This window comes from Anopheles cruzii, chromosome 3 (assembly GCF_943734635.1).
Source record: "Anopheles cruzii chromosome 3, idAnoCruzAS_RS32_06, whole genome shotgun sequence".
Lineage (NCBI taxonomy): Eukaryota > Metazoa > Arthropoda > Insecta > Diptera > Culicidae > Anopheles > Anopheles cruzii.
The window spans coordinates 81,312,722-81,330,218 of record NC_069145.1 but is presented as its reverse complement, the minus strand read 5'-3'; the positions used below and the strand labels follow the sequence as shown (position 1 = coordinate 81,330,218).

Genomic DNA, 17,497 nt, shown 5'->3' with positions numbered 1-17,497 from the left:
ACCAGCGTAACCGATAGCAGCGGTCTGGTCCGGGCGCTCGGAGAAAACGTAATCACTAACGCGCTTAGCACTTTGCCCGACGGGAAGATGACGAACGGAACGGGGTGTGCATGCAAATTTCAATGGGCGCAGAACGACACACGGACACACACGTCGTTACGCTGTGCGGACACAACCCGGAGGCGGCTTCACAAACAGATAATTATCTCTTCTCGTCGGATTTGACGCCCAGAAAGTTTCCCTTTCCTCCGATGCTGCCGATGCTGCACTTTCCGCCGATGACGCTCCCGAGTCGACGATTACGGTGCGAAGGCAACTTACCCCCAAAAAAATCGAACGATACGCCGCCTCGATGAGCTGGCTGTTGCGGTGCGCGGACAGAAACGTTGGCTCGTAGGATGCTTCCCGGGCCCAGTTTGCACAGCGAAAACGGACACCACGGCTTCCTTACGCAAATCGTGCCTTCCGTTCGGATTAAGGATAAAAATCGATTTTCCGCTGCTTCACTCTCTCTCCAAGTCAATCTTTCTCTCGTAAACGGGATGACACGACCCGACTTACCACTTTTCGTTTGACATCTAAACGGCCAGTTTTGACTTTTCACGATGAAACCTAGGGCTGGGCAGGGTTGAATCCTTTCGTTTCTTGGAAATTTAAATGCCGCCGAATGAAATTGCTACCAAACAAGTTTTACAGCGGATTCCGTCCCTTAATTCATGTCGGATTAATCGGTCGATTAGAGTAAAAGTTAGCGCATGTTTTGGTTTCCGGATTTTATTCAGCGTCACATCTCTGCCGTTGGGTTTGAAGACATTCCTTTGATATTGATAATACTACAACGTTCGAAATCAGCATTGAACTGATAAGTGGTTGAATGCGCACAGACCGCATAATTCAAACACCCACGCCACCCATTGAGGAACTTTTCTTCGGATTGCCTCTGTCCGAACGCGAATCCCATTAAAAGGTGCGAAAGTTTTACCGATTCGCAGCCCCTATCACGGCGCCACGGTCAGTGCTTCAATTGTTCGAATTTGTCCGACTATTTTAATTCTAGCATAAATTAAATTAAATAGATTTACATAGAAATTGTCCTAATCGGGTGGGGACGCTATCCTGATGGAGAAGGATATTGTGCTGTAACGCCTGATGGCTTGTCTATTTTTTTTTCTTGGTTCCGAATGATGCGACGCTGATTGTTACGTAGCGCGCCACTTTTTGGGGTGTATCTGCTGCTGGTTTGGCTGAGTTTGGAACACCGAACCTCACGGTCCGCTTACTTGGTGGCAGACTTAAGGTAGGCGATCAGATCACCACGCTCCTGCGGCTTTTTCAGACCGGCGAACACCATCTTCGTGCCAGGGATGTACTTCTTCGGGTTTTCCAGATACTCGAACAGGGTGTCTTCGTTCCAGGTGATGCCCTTGGCCTTGTTGGCGTCGGTGTAGGTGAATCCAGCTGCCTGGCCAGTCTTGCGGCCCATAATGCCGTGCAGGTTCGGGCCCACCTTGTGCTTGCCACCGGCCTCAACGGTGTGGCACTGAGCGCAACGCTGCACGAACAGCTTCTTGCCCTTCTCAACATCACCAGCTGGAACGCCCATTCTGAATCACGGGTGGATTTGGCTGTGGAGGACAACAGGAAACAGAGAATAAATCACGTGAACATCGCCCGTTGGCCTCACATTATGCAACGACAAAAGCACTCTAATCAGGGGGGGCACAAAAGGATTTGTCCATTATCACCTAATCCTATGGAAGCGTGCACAATTTTGCACACAAACGCAGAACAAGGTCAATTTCCTTCCCATCAGGATCCGACCAGACTGTGTCGTGACGTAATGACCTTTCATACGTGATGTAATTGTAAGCCTTTTTTCATCAACCTAGTGACCTTGTCGCTAGGGTCGCGATCTAAGCGTTCAAGGGCTTGAGCAAATCTTATCTCCAAGCTTAGCAACATCGCAGCATACTACGGAAAGAGTGTTCACGCGGGAAGCATCACCAGTGTTACGTAATTTGCAAAAAAAACCGCAATCGGCTGCAATGCTCGAACAACTAGGTCACCGAAAAGGAAAAAAAAAACCACTTCGCGACCATTTCACAACGGTGCTGAGGAATCTCGGCGTGAACCCAAACGACGGCGTGCGTACCTTTCTTTTTATCACGCAAATTTCCTTTTTCTAGAAACGCCAAGCAACGCGGTCCGAGCACTAATGATTCGGTCGGCGGTAGATCGCTTCGAGACACCCAATAAAACTCACTCGACCGTATCAAAACAATCGAACCATTTTCCTTTTGTATCGCTTTTGCACGTGTTCTATAAATACGCAGATACTTACGGTGAGCAAAGGAAAATTTTCTAACCCAGCGAGAGCTTCGCAAACGTGAGTGTTTTGTCGCCACGAACTTCGGAAAATCACAAAACGAGGTTCTGACAGCGAATCGATTCTGCGACACGTGCGGCTGACGTTAGCCGTTACTAGGCTACGTTACGTTGAAGGCGGCCGTTACTAGGAGCCACACGGAGCGAAACTATAATATAACGTAACCAAATTTGACACTTAATAGGTAAGCATGTGTCAAAAGTTCTAATTTGTGAAGATTTTTTAAATTTTAACTATAAATGTTTATTATATTGACACATGCTTACCGATTAAGTGTCAAATTTGGTTACGTTATATTACAGTTTCGCTCCGTGTGGCTCCCCAGTTAGAGATGCGGCCGGTTCCTTTTTCGGTAGCGTCATGAGCAAATGTCATCCACTTTCAATCATAAAAACCTTCTATACTTTGCTCTGAGAAACATGTAAGTAAATTTGAATTCTTTCATAAACCAGTCATAATTTTCCTGTATTGGAAGATAATAATTAACGATCGATTTAAAAACACTTTTCGCCGCCCGCGATTCGTTCGGCCATCTGTCAAATGAGTCAAAACAAACGATCGATGTTTGTTTCTTTTTGCAATCTTTCCAGCTGAAAAGTGCGTGCAATTGCCGTAGTTCTTTTTCCAGAATGAAATTCGCAAAAGAAAACTTATCGGACATAAAGGAAGACTACGAAAAAGCGCATCGGCTAATTGACGAGGAGAGCAAAAATGATCCTCCGACGGAACCATTCCGCTCGCATTACGTTGCTCGAGATGTGTTGAATGGGGCGCTGCGAAAGGTGAAAACATTGACCGAAAAGCTGGACCCCACGACGGAAGCCGCCACAACGGTGCGATGCATTCACGCGAACATCATAAAGGACATCGCCAAGATTACCGTGTTCGTCGAGGAACCGCACGGAGAGACACTGTTGAAGGAGGCGCTCCTGCTGATTGAAACGGATCGCGGCAAGGAACCGGCTTTAAACGTGCACATTGAAATCCTCAACCAGCTCGGCATCATGAGCTGCAACAATTCCAACTTTAAGGATTCCGAACAGCACCTCAACCAAGCCAAGGATCTGTATGCGGAAGCAAAAGAACTGCTGCTAGAACCGCTCACGATGGACGATTTGTTCGGGACGAAGGATGAAGTGGAGAAAGGAAAAGGGCTCAAGCTGCTGGAATCTAATCACACGCTGACGCTCTACTATCTGGCGCAGGTGTTTGGGTTCCTGGACAACTTGGCCGACTCGGCCCGCTACTGCCACATGACGCTGAAACGCCAGCTGGAGTACAACGAGTATGAACACGTGGACTGGGCACTGAACGCGGTCACACTGTCACAGTTCTACTTTCCGCGTAACCACCTTTCCCAAGCCCGACATCTGTTGGCCGCCGGCACGTATATGCTAAACCGGTACGAGACGGAGGTGATTGAAAAGATTGCCAATGCGGAGGAGCGAGCAGAGAAAGAGGAAACGTTGCGCTATCGGATGGCGGACATTGGCCGGTGCTGGGCCAAGTATGGGTTGCACATTCTGAGCGCCTCCAAGGAACGCATCAGCACCGACGACGATGATGATCATGATGATGAGGCACCGAAACAGCCTCCGATCAGCCCTGTGAAGAAGATGGAACGATTTGTGGGGTTTGAACTGGCGCCGTACGAGGACCAGGTTACGGACGAGTTCTGTCTCTCGTTCGACGATGCGAAACTGGTGATGCTAAACTCTCTGTCGTGGCTCAACAAAGCCAAGGAGTACTACACGAAGGAAACGGAAGCGTCGCAGTACGCCAAAATCTTGCAGGATGTTGCCTCTCTCTACAAACACCTCGCATTCTTCGAGGAAGATGACGGCAACGAGTGCAAACTGCTCAAGCGAAGTGCGGATCCGCTGGAGGAAATCGTCGACGTACTGAACGCCACATACTATCAAACTATTTGCAGGTACTAGGGTGGGCAAAGGCTTTCACGGGGAATGTGATGAGTGACGTGGCCTATCTGTTTCGTTTTAGGGAAGCCTGGTACGAGCTCGGATTGACGTATTCCAACATGTTGAACATTAAACTATCCCAGCTGGAAGATCTTCAGTCAACCGATCGGCCTTCGCCGCACGCGTTAAACAAAATCAACAATCTGTGCGAGAAGAGTATTAAAAACTTTAAGAAATTCATCAAATCTTACAAAATTTCCATGGAAACGCTGGAGCTGCCCGGCAACGTGGAAGCGGACGAACTGCAACCGATTATGTACGCATTCTTCCACATCGGGCGGCTGTACTACCGAATCATTACGCCCGATAAGCGCCTCAAGCTGGAGCATACCGAAAATAGTCTCCTATTTTACGGTCGTTTCGTCGCGTGTTGCCAGGATGAGCGCACGAAGCCGCTGTTCCGGGAAGAACTGAGTGTCTGCAAGGAGATGATAAGCTTGCTGCCGCTGAAAATAGACAAACTGAAAGGAGAGATTGCGGCCGCATAAATTAGGGCCGTTAAATGTTCCCGTAAATGGTCATCCTAAGTAGCGTATCGGTTGGAGAAGTGATCAAACAATCACCTCCTTCATTAACTTATTCAAGAGCATAGAATGTAACACATGACCACTAGAGAGGTCACACAGAGTCCATGGGCAGTTGATGCAACGACCGATGGGCTTCAATTTAATCGCAATTCAATAAAAGTGCTTCTGTTCACAGCATCAAAGGGCGGCCTCGACGATTGGTTCATGTAGAGTGCGTAGAGACAAGCCAGTTATTGGATCGGCGTCAGCGTCTCGTCCTCGATCAGCTGGAGCTGGCCGTATATTTATAGAACACACTTGTTTGCAGTGCAAGTTCAACTTGATGCACGGTAAAAGAAGAAAAAGAGAACCCAAACGTTCTGCTCCCGTGTTCGCTCGCGCTCTGAGATTCTCGCCGTATTCGAGCGGAATCAATGGAGCCACGAAGGGCACGCGCACGTGGTACGCAGGCGCGCACTTTTGCGCGACCCAGGAGGACGGGATAAAAACATGCCAAACCACGGTGCAAGGGTTTGTTTTCCTTTTTCGAACGATGTAACAGGCCTTACACGGCCTGGCGGACTAGCGCAACCGGGCTAGTGTTGATGGGGGACGCTCGGAACCTTGACCTCTCTCACTTTCTTACGCGTTCCGCGTGAAACTCACGCTTCTGTCCCTATAGTGCTCGGTGTCTTGCGCTCTTTTTGCTGCTCTCCGAGTCACTCTCCGGACACTACTAGCGTGCGTGCGTGTTCTTGGTGTTGCACGGTGACCATATCCGCTGTTCGGCAGTAGTGTTCGAGTTGCCACCAACAACGTCCAGAGGAGACCGCTTTTGGAACAGATCCACTTCTACCGACGGGTTGGTTTTCTGCTGGAACCGTTTTGCTGGTAAGAATCGTTCCTGACCAACCTGTGTCACGTTTGCTACGGCTGGTGGAGTGGATTGCACAACTCTATGTTAGTTCGAATCAAAAGGGAGTGTAGAAGGCCACAAAAAGCGGGACAAACTAGTGCCGTACACCAGCTATCCAGTCTTATCTAAACAACGGCCACGGTACATACGCGCCCTGCGCAGGGACGGCATTGCGTTACATAAGTGTGTAAGTGCACGACCAACCAAAAACACAACAAACCCATCGTCGCCAGGGGGATAAGTTCCGTCCATGTTGGGATAAGGGCAGTTTTTTCTGTGTGTTCTGGCTAATGGTACGGGCCGAGCTGTAACACTTTCGTTCCATCGGTTCGTGATTGTTTCCGGTGATGCTAATATTTTTTTATTGATTTTCTAGCGGGGACAGTGGGAGTAACGGCGAACCAGGAGCATTTTATTGATTGATATTCTCTTTCTTGCGTGTGCCTCTTCCAGTCGCTTCGCGTGGTTTACATAATCCAAAACAAAACAAACAAAAGGACACGAAGGCTTCCTGCCCACTTCCGGTTCACCCTCGGCAGCAACAGCAAGGAGCTGACAGAATGACATCGCCCAAAATATCCGCAGATAAAACGAGCGATAGCAACGCGGGGACACCGAAGCACCAGCAAACCGCGAACACGGAAACTCCGGCCCCGGGGGGCGGTGGCCCATCCAGCGTGCAGGCGGCGGTGGTCGCCACCGTCGAGTCGATCCGGGAGAGAGGCTTCTCCGGTTATTTCAGCTGGCTGAAGGTGTTCCGTTTTGCCAACCTAATGATGAAGCAGGGCTGCTAAACGCCATGCCGCATGCACCGGGTTTTCCTCCCCCCCCTTTTCGCTAATCGGATTTCATAGATTTGGTTAAAATACTACCAAAAAGACACGAGTAGCGCACGGATGGAAGAGCTTGTTTTGTAAATTTTCATTCCCGTAGTTAGTAGGCATCGGATTCACGCTTCGTGTCACGTGCTTCGTTCATTTGCCTTTCGATCGGGTCCGGGGCCCGTGGCCCTCACGGCCAATTATGGAGCGTGTGGGACAAAGCGAACGTCAACGAACGAATTGCGTGAGCACGAAACGCGAGACCCCCCAGTTCGTGCGCCAGTTAAAGAAAAGCTTCATATCATATCCGTGGAGTTATTAACCACGCCATCGCTGCGCCGCTGTGTCGCGAGGGAGAGCCCCAATAAGTACATAGTACGCCCGAAACTGTACCTACACACAATCGGTCCGCGCGACACTAAACGGAACCTCTAAACCTTCATAAACAGAGCCCAATACCGATAACTAACAACCAATAATCGCATCGCATACGCAACACACTCAAAGTGTTGGGAACGCAGGCAGGCAGGTCTATGGGGAGCATAATCACTTTTGAAGTTAGCCAAGTATGGTGGCCCGGATTAGCCCGCCCGCGGTGGCGATAACTGTTTTCCCTTCCGATCCACTCCTAGCCGACCCAGAGTAAAAGTAACACCATATTTGAGAATTTACTACATTGTTAAGCAATTTCCTCTAAGGTCTTCTGATCGAAATAAAACCAAATATAGTATGTTTGAAAAATAGCTTTGAGTCTCCAGTCTCTTTCGGTTTGTTCCGGCGTCCCACGGGGGGTGCAATGTCCCGCGACATGCTCCGGTTGATTAGCTGCGTTGTCGGGCCGGGACAGTGTGTCTGTTGGCCCATTTCGAAATTACTCTTATTTGCTAGCGTGCCCGGGGTCGTTCACGCTCGGGAATTGGCGAAGCGGCGGACGTAGCAATTTATTGTACGAGTTATGATTTATGTGCCTTACTCCCATTCACAATTCCCCGTTCTGCGCCACGTTCACGCTCTAGTGTGGCACAGTTCTGCGTTTCTAGCCGAAGACTTTGTTTTCATTCTGTTTGCTCTCTCTCAGCGAAGTGCGTGAAGCAAATGGTCGTGGCACACGTCTCTAGCTATATCCGGTTATCGAGCCCGTCACGTGACCATCGGAATCGCACACCGAAAAACCGGGAACTCCGCATCGTCCGCGATGCGTGTGCCACACACGCAGGTACGCGGAACGCACGGAAGAATCGCGACAGATGTTTATCTGTCCCGTTGTCCCAGTTTTCATTATCGCCCATTTCCGCACCGAACTATCGGTTGGTTATGTCTGCCAGTCTGCGCGGTACTCACAGGTACGGCCGGAGGGGTACAAGGGACGAAAATGACGAGGGATGATCGACGCGGGATGGGATGCGACAATATTTTGATCGTACCAACGACATACGGCACGGGGACGCTAGGACGACGGGCCCTAAAAAGTGTCGCAAGTGGTCGAAACGGCGGAGGAAAAAAAGGAAAAATGCCACCGAAATTCAGTTCATCAGAAAATCATAACTTGATGAAAGATGTCATACGGTTTTTCGTCGGGCCAGTTCTTTTTTTCGTGAATTGCGTTGGAAGCGCTCACTTTTTTATTGCCTTGCCAGCGCGAGTATGTCACTTGTGACGAAATGGGATGCGGAAATAAATGATGGAAGCGGTTCTAACGGCTGTGCCACTTTTTTAACACCCAGATATTTGTCACTTATTTTAGGGGAAGTCAGACGGATTTTTTGTTCTTCCGCAAAAAAACGATCTATCTGTCGCTCCGAACAATTTGTGCATTTTTCATTTGAATTGGAAAACTGAAATACGAGATCGCCAGGAGGGGGTCCAGCTGCCAAATGAAAATCAAATGCAGTTCCGATGCACCGCGCAAGGTGGTGTCACTGATAATCGAAGCAATTCTGTATCTTCACACGTATTGCGCAATCGGCGGCGCCGTTTTATGATGCTGGAAAATTTCACCGCCATTTTCACTCGAGCGCGAAATGTAACGCTCGTGAACGAAACTGTAATCGCCCCCGGAGGACGACAACCGTTTTTTATTTGGTGATGGAGTTTTCCACTCGCGAAGCACCATTAAATGCAGAGTCTCGGAATGGTGGCGGCGCATCGTTTCCGTTTCGGCAACGCCAACGCCCCCATCGGGCGTAATTAACTCGCGCGATCGTTTCATTAAATGTACCGCCCGGCCGGTGGCTGCTGCATATAAACCGCCAACCGCTTTCCAATGCTACGGGTCATTTCTCCAGCCGCCTAATTTGGTTGCATAAACCACACCATCCATCGTACATAACACTCGGCTCTTCGGCCGTGCGCATGCTCGGTACTCATCAAATCAACCCGGCGGATAACGTTCGAGGGCTCAAGCAGCGCTAGATCATAATGATCGCCCCGTGCCACGTTCATGAATCGCGCTTCAGTTCGCTGCGAGTGATTTGTTTCCAAAACTCACTGCTTCATTGGGAACCCCACATTTCGTGCTCCACAACTATATTGGACAAGTAGCATGAGCACGCGGCACGAAGCGAGAACGCCATCCTTTCACGCCAAGGTAAGACAGGTACAAACAAGGGGCGCATGAGAATTCCACGTGTCGGGGAGCGCGTGCGCGAAACTGTCGCGTAACTAATGTATTCCCTGGCGCAATCTACCCGACACGCTGAAGACGCATTTTGCGTCGAGCCCTCGGTTCGGTATGATTGATGTTGAGATCTTCTTCTTCTTTCGGCTCGGTGAGAGAATTGTAAACAAACTCCAACACGGCACGCAAGCTCTTCGGTCGGCTGGAGCTAATTTCATTCATAATTTGCCAAAGAGGTGTGTCTAGAACACGAACAGAGTTAAGAGTGCGTCATCATTGATTCCTGTGTAAAGGGTGGGCCTGTCAAAAATTGGTCAACTTCAACTTGACGCAGTATTTTTCATAGTGCATCAAAAAATCCTGTACACCTCTCATTTTAAAGATATTTTTGTGTAGAATAATACGTATTATTTGGTTTTGGCATTTGCCTTTCATTTGTGGAAATGGCGTCGAAACAAGAGGAACATCGTTTAAAAATTTTGCACCGTCAGGGCGAAAATCCGAACTACTCGCACGCCAAGTTAGCGAAATTGTTTAATGTGACCAAATCAACGGTCACCAATGTACTAAAAGTATTCGGAGAACGTTTAACGACAGTCAGAAAGACTGGATCAGGTGGAAATCAGAACCAGGAGACCGCAAAAACAACGAAAAGAGTGATCGGTTGATTCAAGCGGAACCTCTGATATGTCGCAAGCAAGCTGGAAGTATCGTCTTCAACCGAGCGATGAACTAAAATACGAGCTAGTCTAGCATTCTAGAAGAAAGTAGTGACTCCAAATCGTGGCGACAAGCAAATCATGTTGGCCAGAAAAACATCGCGGAATCTGTGCATAGTTATGTTAACGAAATTTTCTGCGTAGTGCAGGATGATGAAACCTACGACAAGGCAAACTTTAAACAGCTTCCTGGATAGGAGTACTATACGGCAACTGAAAGAGGAAGGGTAGGGAATATTTACTAGAACATAAAGCTGTTGAAATTCGCCAAGCAATATCCCGTATGCGGGCTTTCTGTTTCTATGGTTTAAAAATTGGCATTTTCATCGCGATCGGGACCATCAAATTTATGTCCGAGAGTGATTAAATAAACGTCTGTTGCCTTTCCTAAAAAAGTACAAAGGTTCTTTTCTGTTTTGGCTGGATTGGGCATCTTGTAATTATGGGAAAAGCCCATGGAGTGGTATGCCGCAAACAACGTCCAAGTGGTGCCCAAAGACATGAACCCTCCACACACGCCAAAACTCCGCTCGATCGAAAAATATTGGGCCATCATCAACCGGAACCTCAAGAAGACTCGTAAAACAGTTGTCAGTGAGATGGAATTTAAAAAAACTGGCGTTCTGCACCAAGCGAGCAAGAAAACGGTGCAACAGTTGATGAAAGGGGTAAAACATTAGAAAGGGGTAAACATTCAAAAGAAACATTACTTGAGATTTTAAAAACATGTTTGACTGATTTACATTTTTTTTTGTTTGACCAATTTTTAACAGGTCCACCCTTTAATCGTCCTTTTTCCGTTGGGCGACGGTAACCGAGGCAAAAAAAAATCGATGCTGCACAATCTCAAAACGACCAAACGCATCGTGCATTCCAACCGACGGACCGTTGAATCTTCAAATTCCGCCAGAGTCCGGGAGAGAGAGTCTCCGTCCATCGAACGAGAGAGCAAGTGCGTGAGACCATTTTTCCGCCGGGGGCTCGATCGCGGACACACACACTTTTTTGTTGTTGGAATAAGGCAATTCGGCCAGCTGAGCGAACCAAATAAGGGCTGAAAATTCGCTTCTCTTCCGCGCCACCATCGGAGTGAGCGAACAGCGGGTTGTAACACATCGTTCAATAAGTCCCGAGACTAACAATGAAAACAACATTTTATCGGCAAAAACAAAGTGTAATACAACCATTCCACACTTATCTATTTTTTCAATTCCATGTTTGTAGCACGATTTGTTTTTTGACTCAAAATGAGCCTCAGTAGCAGATGACACCTCCTCATTCGAGCCATATCTTTTTCCCTGGAGCATCTTTTTGAGATCCGTAAAGAGCCAGTAGTCGCTGGGGGCCAGATCCGGCGAGTACGGAGGATGAGGAAGCAGTTGGAAGCCTAATTCGTTGAATTTGGTCATCGTTTTGATAGAATTGTCCATGGTGGCTTTTGTTCCATTGTGAGCAAATGCGGCACCCATGTGGAAAACCCCTTTTTCATAGCCAATTTTTGGTGCAAAATAGTAAATGCAAAATAGTACCAGTTGATTGTTCATCATCTTAGCTATCTCGTGCACTTTCATTTTGCGGTCACCCATCACGATTTTCAATACTTGCTTGATGTTTTCGGGAGTTACTGCCTCATTTGGCCGACCCGAACGTTCCGCATCATTTTTATCAGCACGACCGCATAGAAGTCACCGACAAATGGTTGGTTTCGACGGAGTAGAGTCCGAATGACGTTTTTCAAGCCATTGCTGAGTTTGAACAGTGTTTTTTCCCATTAGAAAACAGTGTTTTATCAACACACGATACTCGTTTTGGTCCATTTTTTCAGGATTGCAAAAGTAGCGTCACTTTAACCACTGTAGCTTTCTTGGTTATGCTTCGAATTACACCAAATTTTGACACACCTCATCTGAAGGTTGGTACTTCCGAACGTAAATGGCATAAATATATGGCATTTTTAAATAAATGGCATTATAGGCGCCATTTCTACGCTAGTCTCGGGACTTATTGAACGATGTGTTAAAGAGCCGCAGCGAGAGAGCCGCAATGGCCAAGAAATGGAGAAATCTCAGCGCGAAAAGTCAGTTTTCGAACAACAGCGTAGGAGTGAGCACGTTGCTTGCGTAGGGTTTGGCGCGAAAGGCTTGCGGACGTTCTGCGTGTGTGTACGCCATTCCGTCCATATTTTTGTGTGTGGCACGGTTCTTGGATCGTCAAAACGTGCAGAGTGTGTCATACTCTTCAGTTATCGTCAACAGAAACGGTGCAACGGTCGCGGAGTGCAACAGGCGACAACCTGTCAGCGGATACGTGAGGCCAGAGCAGCAGGGGCAACAGGTTGGTTTAACGCAATTTGTGTCCACGGTGTGTCCGGGTCCGGAGGGTTAACATTTTCGTCCCTGCGCGCCGTCCTGAAAGAAAGTAACCTTCGAGCGGTGAACCTGTCGCCCGATAGCCGACGAAAGTGGGTATCCGGGCCGATTCGATGTCGCAGAAAAGTGTAAGTGAAACCAATCCGGGCTCCCGGGTTCGGCGGGCTGCGCGTGCCGGAATGTGTTCGTGTGCCGGGTGTCGGTATCAGTCGCCAGACGGGCCACCGATGTGATGCTGTTCGAAATCGAAGGACAACTTTGATTTGGCCAAGCCAAGTGGCTTCTGAAAAAAAGGTTCGCCACAGAGCGAGGTGAGAGTGCGCGAGTGGTGCCAAAGGATGCCAAGGTGTGTGTTTCGGTGGTGAACTAGAAGTGCGTGAGGCCAGACCAGTCGAGCAAGACCGATCGAAGGTAATGGAACTTTGCATTGTTTTAGGCATTCGGTAGTGTAATTGAAATATTGATGGATCGAGCCAACCAACACACACTTGATCATCGGCGGCCGTTCCGGTGTTTGACCAAAAGTTATTTAATCATCCGGGCAAGAAGGAAGAAGCTCAGCCGCGGATCGTCCGCCGATTTTTCTTTAGTGCCAAATTTCAATTTGGACGCCCCATCGCGTCTGGCCACGCACCACGCGGTCCGGAATGGGCCAGCCAGCGGAGCATAATTACATTGCCCCTCCGAAAATCAATAATCGCTTTTCCGTCTTCCGCCGTCAGGGGGGCTGGGGCATTTTCGTCGCGGTTCCGGCGACTCGCGCCTCGCGACGAGGCTGCATACGGAGAGATAGAGACGCAGACAACATTCGCACGCACATGCCGCCCAAAGGCTGATAACCCGTTGTTAATCTGGGGATGCTGCATCCCGAGCGATAGCGGACGATCACCGCGACTGACTGGACACTGGTGGCCGCTTGTGGTTTATGTTTCGACTTCTTATCACTCTCTCACAGAGCGCGGAGCGAACCACGCGGCGCTGATAGGATAATTCAGCGTTCAAAAATCCGATGAACCGTGAAAAAGCGGAAGTTGTCAACAAGTCACAACAACATCGACGACGCCTTGGAGCACGGCGCGCGGAGCATTTGTCTCTCTCTGTCACATGCTTTGTGGGTCAAGTTTTTTCGCTGGTAGCTGGCTGAATAATTGATTAGCTGGGGCGGCATTTCGGAACCGTCCGCTGGTCTGATAATCGCGGAAGTTTCGTTTTCACCGAAATGCCGGACAATCCGGATGGGCGTAACGAAAGCGTTCGGATGGGTAGAAAACGGGTCAATCCAATAGTTTTCGCCCCATCTATCGATGCTTCCGGCGCGGACGATTTCCAGCCCACTTAATGAAGACGGTAGACGGCGGATGGTTCGGAGACTAGAAACTAGTTTCTCCATCTGATGGTGCCCGACACCCTTTGGTCGGCCTTTTGATACTAAAATCGTCCACTTCCGTCCCACGAAACACTCGGAAACCGAACCGCGAAGTGTCCCTTTCAAGTCGCGGGGTCAACGTATGGCGGCAGACGCCCTTTTGCCCGCACGCTTCACTTCATCCACTTGAGACGGCTGCCGAGGAATGGCCGGATACTCAGTCGCTGCCGCAAGTGTGCTAATTTGCGTGACACACCACCAGAAACGGACCAAACGGTGCTCCGTTCGCGTGTGTTCCGTTCGAAACCGATTCAACCGTTCCGACCACTTATTGACGTCTCAGGCTTGAAGGCGGGCGCGGTAGGAACCATGCCGTGGAAAGTGACACCCGACCGAGCCATATTTCAGATTTCGGTTCACTAATTTGTGTGGTAAAAGCCTAAAGCCTGGTGTGAAGTGCTACTCCCCACGGAGTAGGAAATTGAATCAACGTGGTGGCGGGGCCCAGAAGGGCAAACCAAGCTGCGGGCTTCGCTCTCATTAGCCCGGACGGGGCATATGGCCCCGGTGAAGTGCGCCACCGAGGACTGCAGCCGGGAAGCGATTGACGGAAAGCCACATTTCGCCACATTAACTAGCATCCGAGTGCGGCTAATTTGGGGACCGGTGGTTGTGAAGAAATCGTGCACGATCGTAACTAAAATAGCATATTTTTTGTTTTGAAAAATAAAAGGGCCACAACATTGCGTGCCATGCACCACTAACGAGCCGCGCGTTCCGTGTGTTACGAAACGGAGGAGCAAAATATGAAGTTCTTATTTTGTCTGCTACTCGCGTAAGCCCAAACTGCGTCCGTGCGGCACGTCGTTTGCCGGCGGAAGGTCAGGACTGAGTTCTCGTTAACTAGGCACGGAACGAGCCAATTTCTAGCCTAGTCGATGGCAAAGGCTCGCCGACCGCGTGCTCCCCGCAACTGAGTTCCGCAGGATGTGTTTTGCTATCAATTTTTCGTGAATAATTATTCGTTGCATTGCTTTGCATGTTTTAGTGACACATGATAAGCGCCCTCGCCATCGTTCGTGGATTAAATTAATGTTCGAACGGCCAACCGCAGGGAGGTACCGCAGCAGAACCTTGATAAGCACTGATTGCGCCCCGGCTTTCGCTTTCTGTCAACAACATGTGTTAATTGAGGGTCGACCAGCGCAATTGGGAGTTCTGTCCGTTTGGTACGCCTCATCACCCGATTATCTGTCGCAACGCGCCTGGACCACGAATGATTCTGCAACTTAAACACAATTATCTCACAAACTGGTTATTCGGGGTGTTTTACATAATTGAAGCGTTGAATCTGAGGCTTAGTGAGGCATGCATTTTGTCCTTAAGCAGTTGTCGTACCCGGTTCGCCTCCTGGACACTTGTCGTGGCAGATTGCGTAATCGACGATACATTCGACGATGCTTTACAGTGGATTTGGGACCGGTTCCTTAGTTTTGTGTATAAGCGCTGCACCCCAGTGCTTCTAAATCGATACGAAACCTCTCCACTCCGGACCGGAACAGACCGACTTTTGGTTGGCCGTCTGTTAAATGTCCTCTTCAGAATGGAGCGCCCAAGAGCGACACAAATCGTGCGTTTCGTTCAGTGTTTCTTCCTCCACTTCCGGTGGACGGATCGTTTAGCCTTTTAGCATAAATCCATCATTGATCCGGGCTTATCCCGGCGACCGCTTAGTGCGTGTGTGTTTCGTTTCTGGCTCGAGAGGCTGCCGATGCCAGCAAACAGGGAAACGATCGGTCCCCGGGACGGGTGGCATAAAATGTCGACCATGTCCGTGCCATATGCGCGCCCAGCCCAGCTTCAGCGGAACAGGCTCCGCGCCCCGCAGCCAGCGGATGGGAATCTGTGCAGCGAAAGAAAGTGAAGACGGAGAACAGGGTCCCGTCGTCGTCGTCCCCGAGTATGGTCGTTCGACATAGTTTATGATCTTTTCTCTCCCGCCCCACTCGCCGACAGAGACCCCGTGGGGAGATGGCTTCTGAATTGGACTTACGATGGCGCGTCAGTGAAGAGCCTGACTGACTTATGAATATTTTGATCGTTTTTATCGCATCGAGCCGCTCGGTTCCGACCCGAAGAACCGTGGTACCGTCGCGCTTCACGCCGTTGTGGGACGGGTGGGATGCTTCAGCCTGGGCTAGAAAAAAACCGGCCGAGGCTTGGCTGGACCATTTGAATATTCATTCGTCGACCGAACCGAAGACAGACGTGACGACGATGGTGACAACCATCAGGAGGAGGACCGCTTTTCGACGCGGCCCAAGAAGTGACGAATGCGCATTTTTCTCTTCTCCCCACGCTTTCCGTGCACGGCGGTGCAGTGGAGTGCATGGAAAATTGTTTACAAAAACATGATTGCATCCGCGCCGGTCGTTCGGTCGTTGTCGTCGGGGGACCCGTTTTTACCACCACAGGCTTTCCTCAATTTCATCTGACAACTTGTCGTCGTCCCAATTGTCGGCCCACATCGGCACCCTTCTCCGGCGGCCGGGGGCCCGAACCGGTTGCGCCGCCCGGCATGTCCATTGTTTCCCGCCGGGCCAGTGTGGCGTTAGGTGACACATTTTCTTGCAGAACGCAAGCATGAATGGCTGATTGGCGAATAATGAAAGCGAAGAAATGGAGGCCGATGTTGGCCGGAGTTGATGATGTTGTGTGTGGCGCGCGCGTCACGTTATGGCAGGACCGGAGAGCCTTCGGGTTTAATGGCATTACCTTTTTGATGTGCCAGACACGAATAGGGGGGGGAGGAGACGATTAAAACCCGGACGAGGTAAGGCGCACGTCGTGTTCGCCGATCTTTGTTGTTGGGAAAACAACAACGCACCAGAAGCTTTGCGTATTACTTGTCTCTCTCGCTCTCCCTCGATTGCTTTTTCCGTCGGTCGTCGGGGGCGGATTAATATCCGAGAAAATGTCACATCCAATTTGCTCCTCATTTCCCTAACGATGGCCAGACAGGCCATGTAGCTCCATCAGAGCTCCGTGTTCCGATCCGTTCCTCCTTTCAACAATAAACTCACTTTCAATTTAAGCTTTCAGTAGCACGAATAGGATTAGACATATCAGACGTACAGACGGATTGACGGACGATGTATTCACGAGCTGTTGTTGCTGCTGAAAGTCCTTGCGGAGTCCTGAAGTAGAGACTCACTCAGTTTCGCACCGACTGACAGAAAAGAGCTCGGAAATCGAGCTAACGGTGCTAGACACTCAAAGAGAAGTCGAGTCGAGTGGTGTAGAAATGGGCCACCATCGAGAACGTTGTACTTTTGGCTGCCGCAAAGCAATGCAACAATTGTCCGTCGATTGGGCCGAACCGTTGTTACTGTTGCGGGGTTGGCTTTCCTAACGAACGCAGCGCACAGAGCACCGCGGGCTTGTTATGCTCGTCGGCCGACGGTGTGGTAAAGGTGTGTTTCTAAGCAACATATTAAACCGCCGGCCGCCGAAATCGGGTGGTCGGGCATCGGACGGTTGGCCATCGGTGCAAGAAAATAGCCTCGTTTGCCGGGCCGGGCCACGATTGATTCGTTCGCGTCGATAGCGTTGGTACTAGATTTATATTTAATCACTTTTAATTATTTTTTCGGGCCAGCTGCAGCGCACCACGAAGAGGGCGAGAGAGAGAGACCCACAGAGGAACAGTTATGGGGGGGTTATGTTGTCCGTTCCAAAACACCATCCAGCGAGCTGGCCAGGAAGGTGATTATAAACAAAGTTTCACCAAAGTTTCCAACACCTCCACCAAGTCCGCG

General features: G+C 49.7%; 2 protein-coding genes across 4 annotated transcripts; one reads left to right on the top strand and one right to left on the bottom strand.

The window, feature by feature from the left end:
- Nucleotides 1-1,024: 1,024 nt before the first annotated feature.
- Nucleotides 1,025-2,478, bottom strand: LOC128275512 (cytochrome c-2). Of its 2 annotated transcripts, none has more exons than XM_053014038.1 (2): nt 2,342-2,478; nt 1,025-1,625 (listed from the first exon to the last, which is right to left on the bottom strand). In XM_053014038.1, the coding sequence occupies exon 2, from the start codon at nt 1,601-1,603 to the stop codon at nt 1,277-1,279; it is 327 nt and encodes a 108-aa protein (XP_052869998.1). In that variant the 5' UTR covers nt 1,604-1,625; nt 2,342-2,478; the 3' UTR covers nt 1,025-1,276. The 2 variants fall into 2 exon arrangements, with proteins under 2 accessions (XP_052869998.1, XP_052869997.1); XM_053014037.1 differs by lacking the exon at nt 2,342-2,478 and adding an exon at nt 2,153-2,309.
- A 210-nt stretch (nt 2,479-2,688) lies between these two features.
- LOC128272320 (KIF-binding protein) lies at nt 2,689-5,050 on the top strand. Of its 2 annotated transcripts, XM_053010106.1 has the most exons (3): nt 2,689-2,807; nt 3,015-4,319; nt 4,388-5,050. In XM_053010106.1, the coding sequence occupies exons 1-3, from the start codon at nt 2,755-2,757 to the stop codon at nt 4,851-4,853; spliced, it is 1,824 nt and encodes a 607-aa protein (XP_052866066.1). In that variant the 5' UTR covers nt 2,689-2,754; the 3' UTR covers nt 4,854-5,050. The 2 variants fall into 2 exon arrangements, with proteins under 2 accessions (XP_052866066.1, XP_052866067.1); XM_053010107.1 differs by lacking the exon at nt 2,689-2,807 and having other exon boundaries at nt 2,998-4,319.
- The last annotated feature ends 12,447 nt before the right edge of the window (nt 5,051-17,497 follow it).

What these genes read in the sequence shown, in the direction of transcription:
- LOC128275512 (XM_053014038.1), bottom strand. Translation starts at nt 1,603, where the DNA reads ATGGGCGTTCCAGCTGGTGATGTTGAGAAGGGCAAGAAGCTGTTCGTG.
- LOC128272320 (XM_053010106.1), top strand. Translation starts at nt 2,755, where the DNA reads ATGTCATCCACTTTCAATCATAAAAACCTTCTATACTTTGCTCTGAGA. An exon ending in TACTTTGCTCTGAGAAACAT is followed by an intron (nt 2,808 to 3,014) that starts GTAAGTAAATTT and finishes TTCTTTTTCCAG; the next exon opens with AATGAAATTCGCAAAAGAAA. An exon ending in TACTATCAAACTATTTGCAG is followed by an intron (nt 4,320 to 4,387) that starts GTACTAGGGTGG and finishes GTTTCGTTTTAG; the next exon opens with GGAAGCCTGGTACGAGCTCG.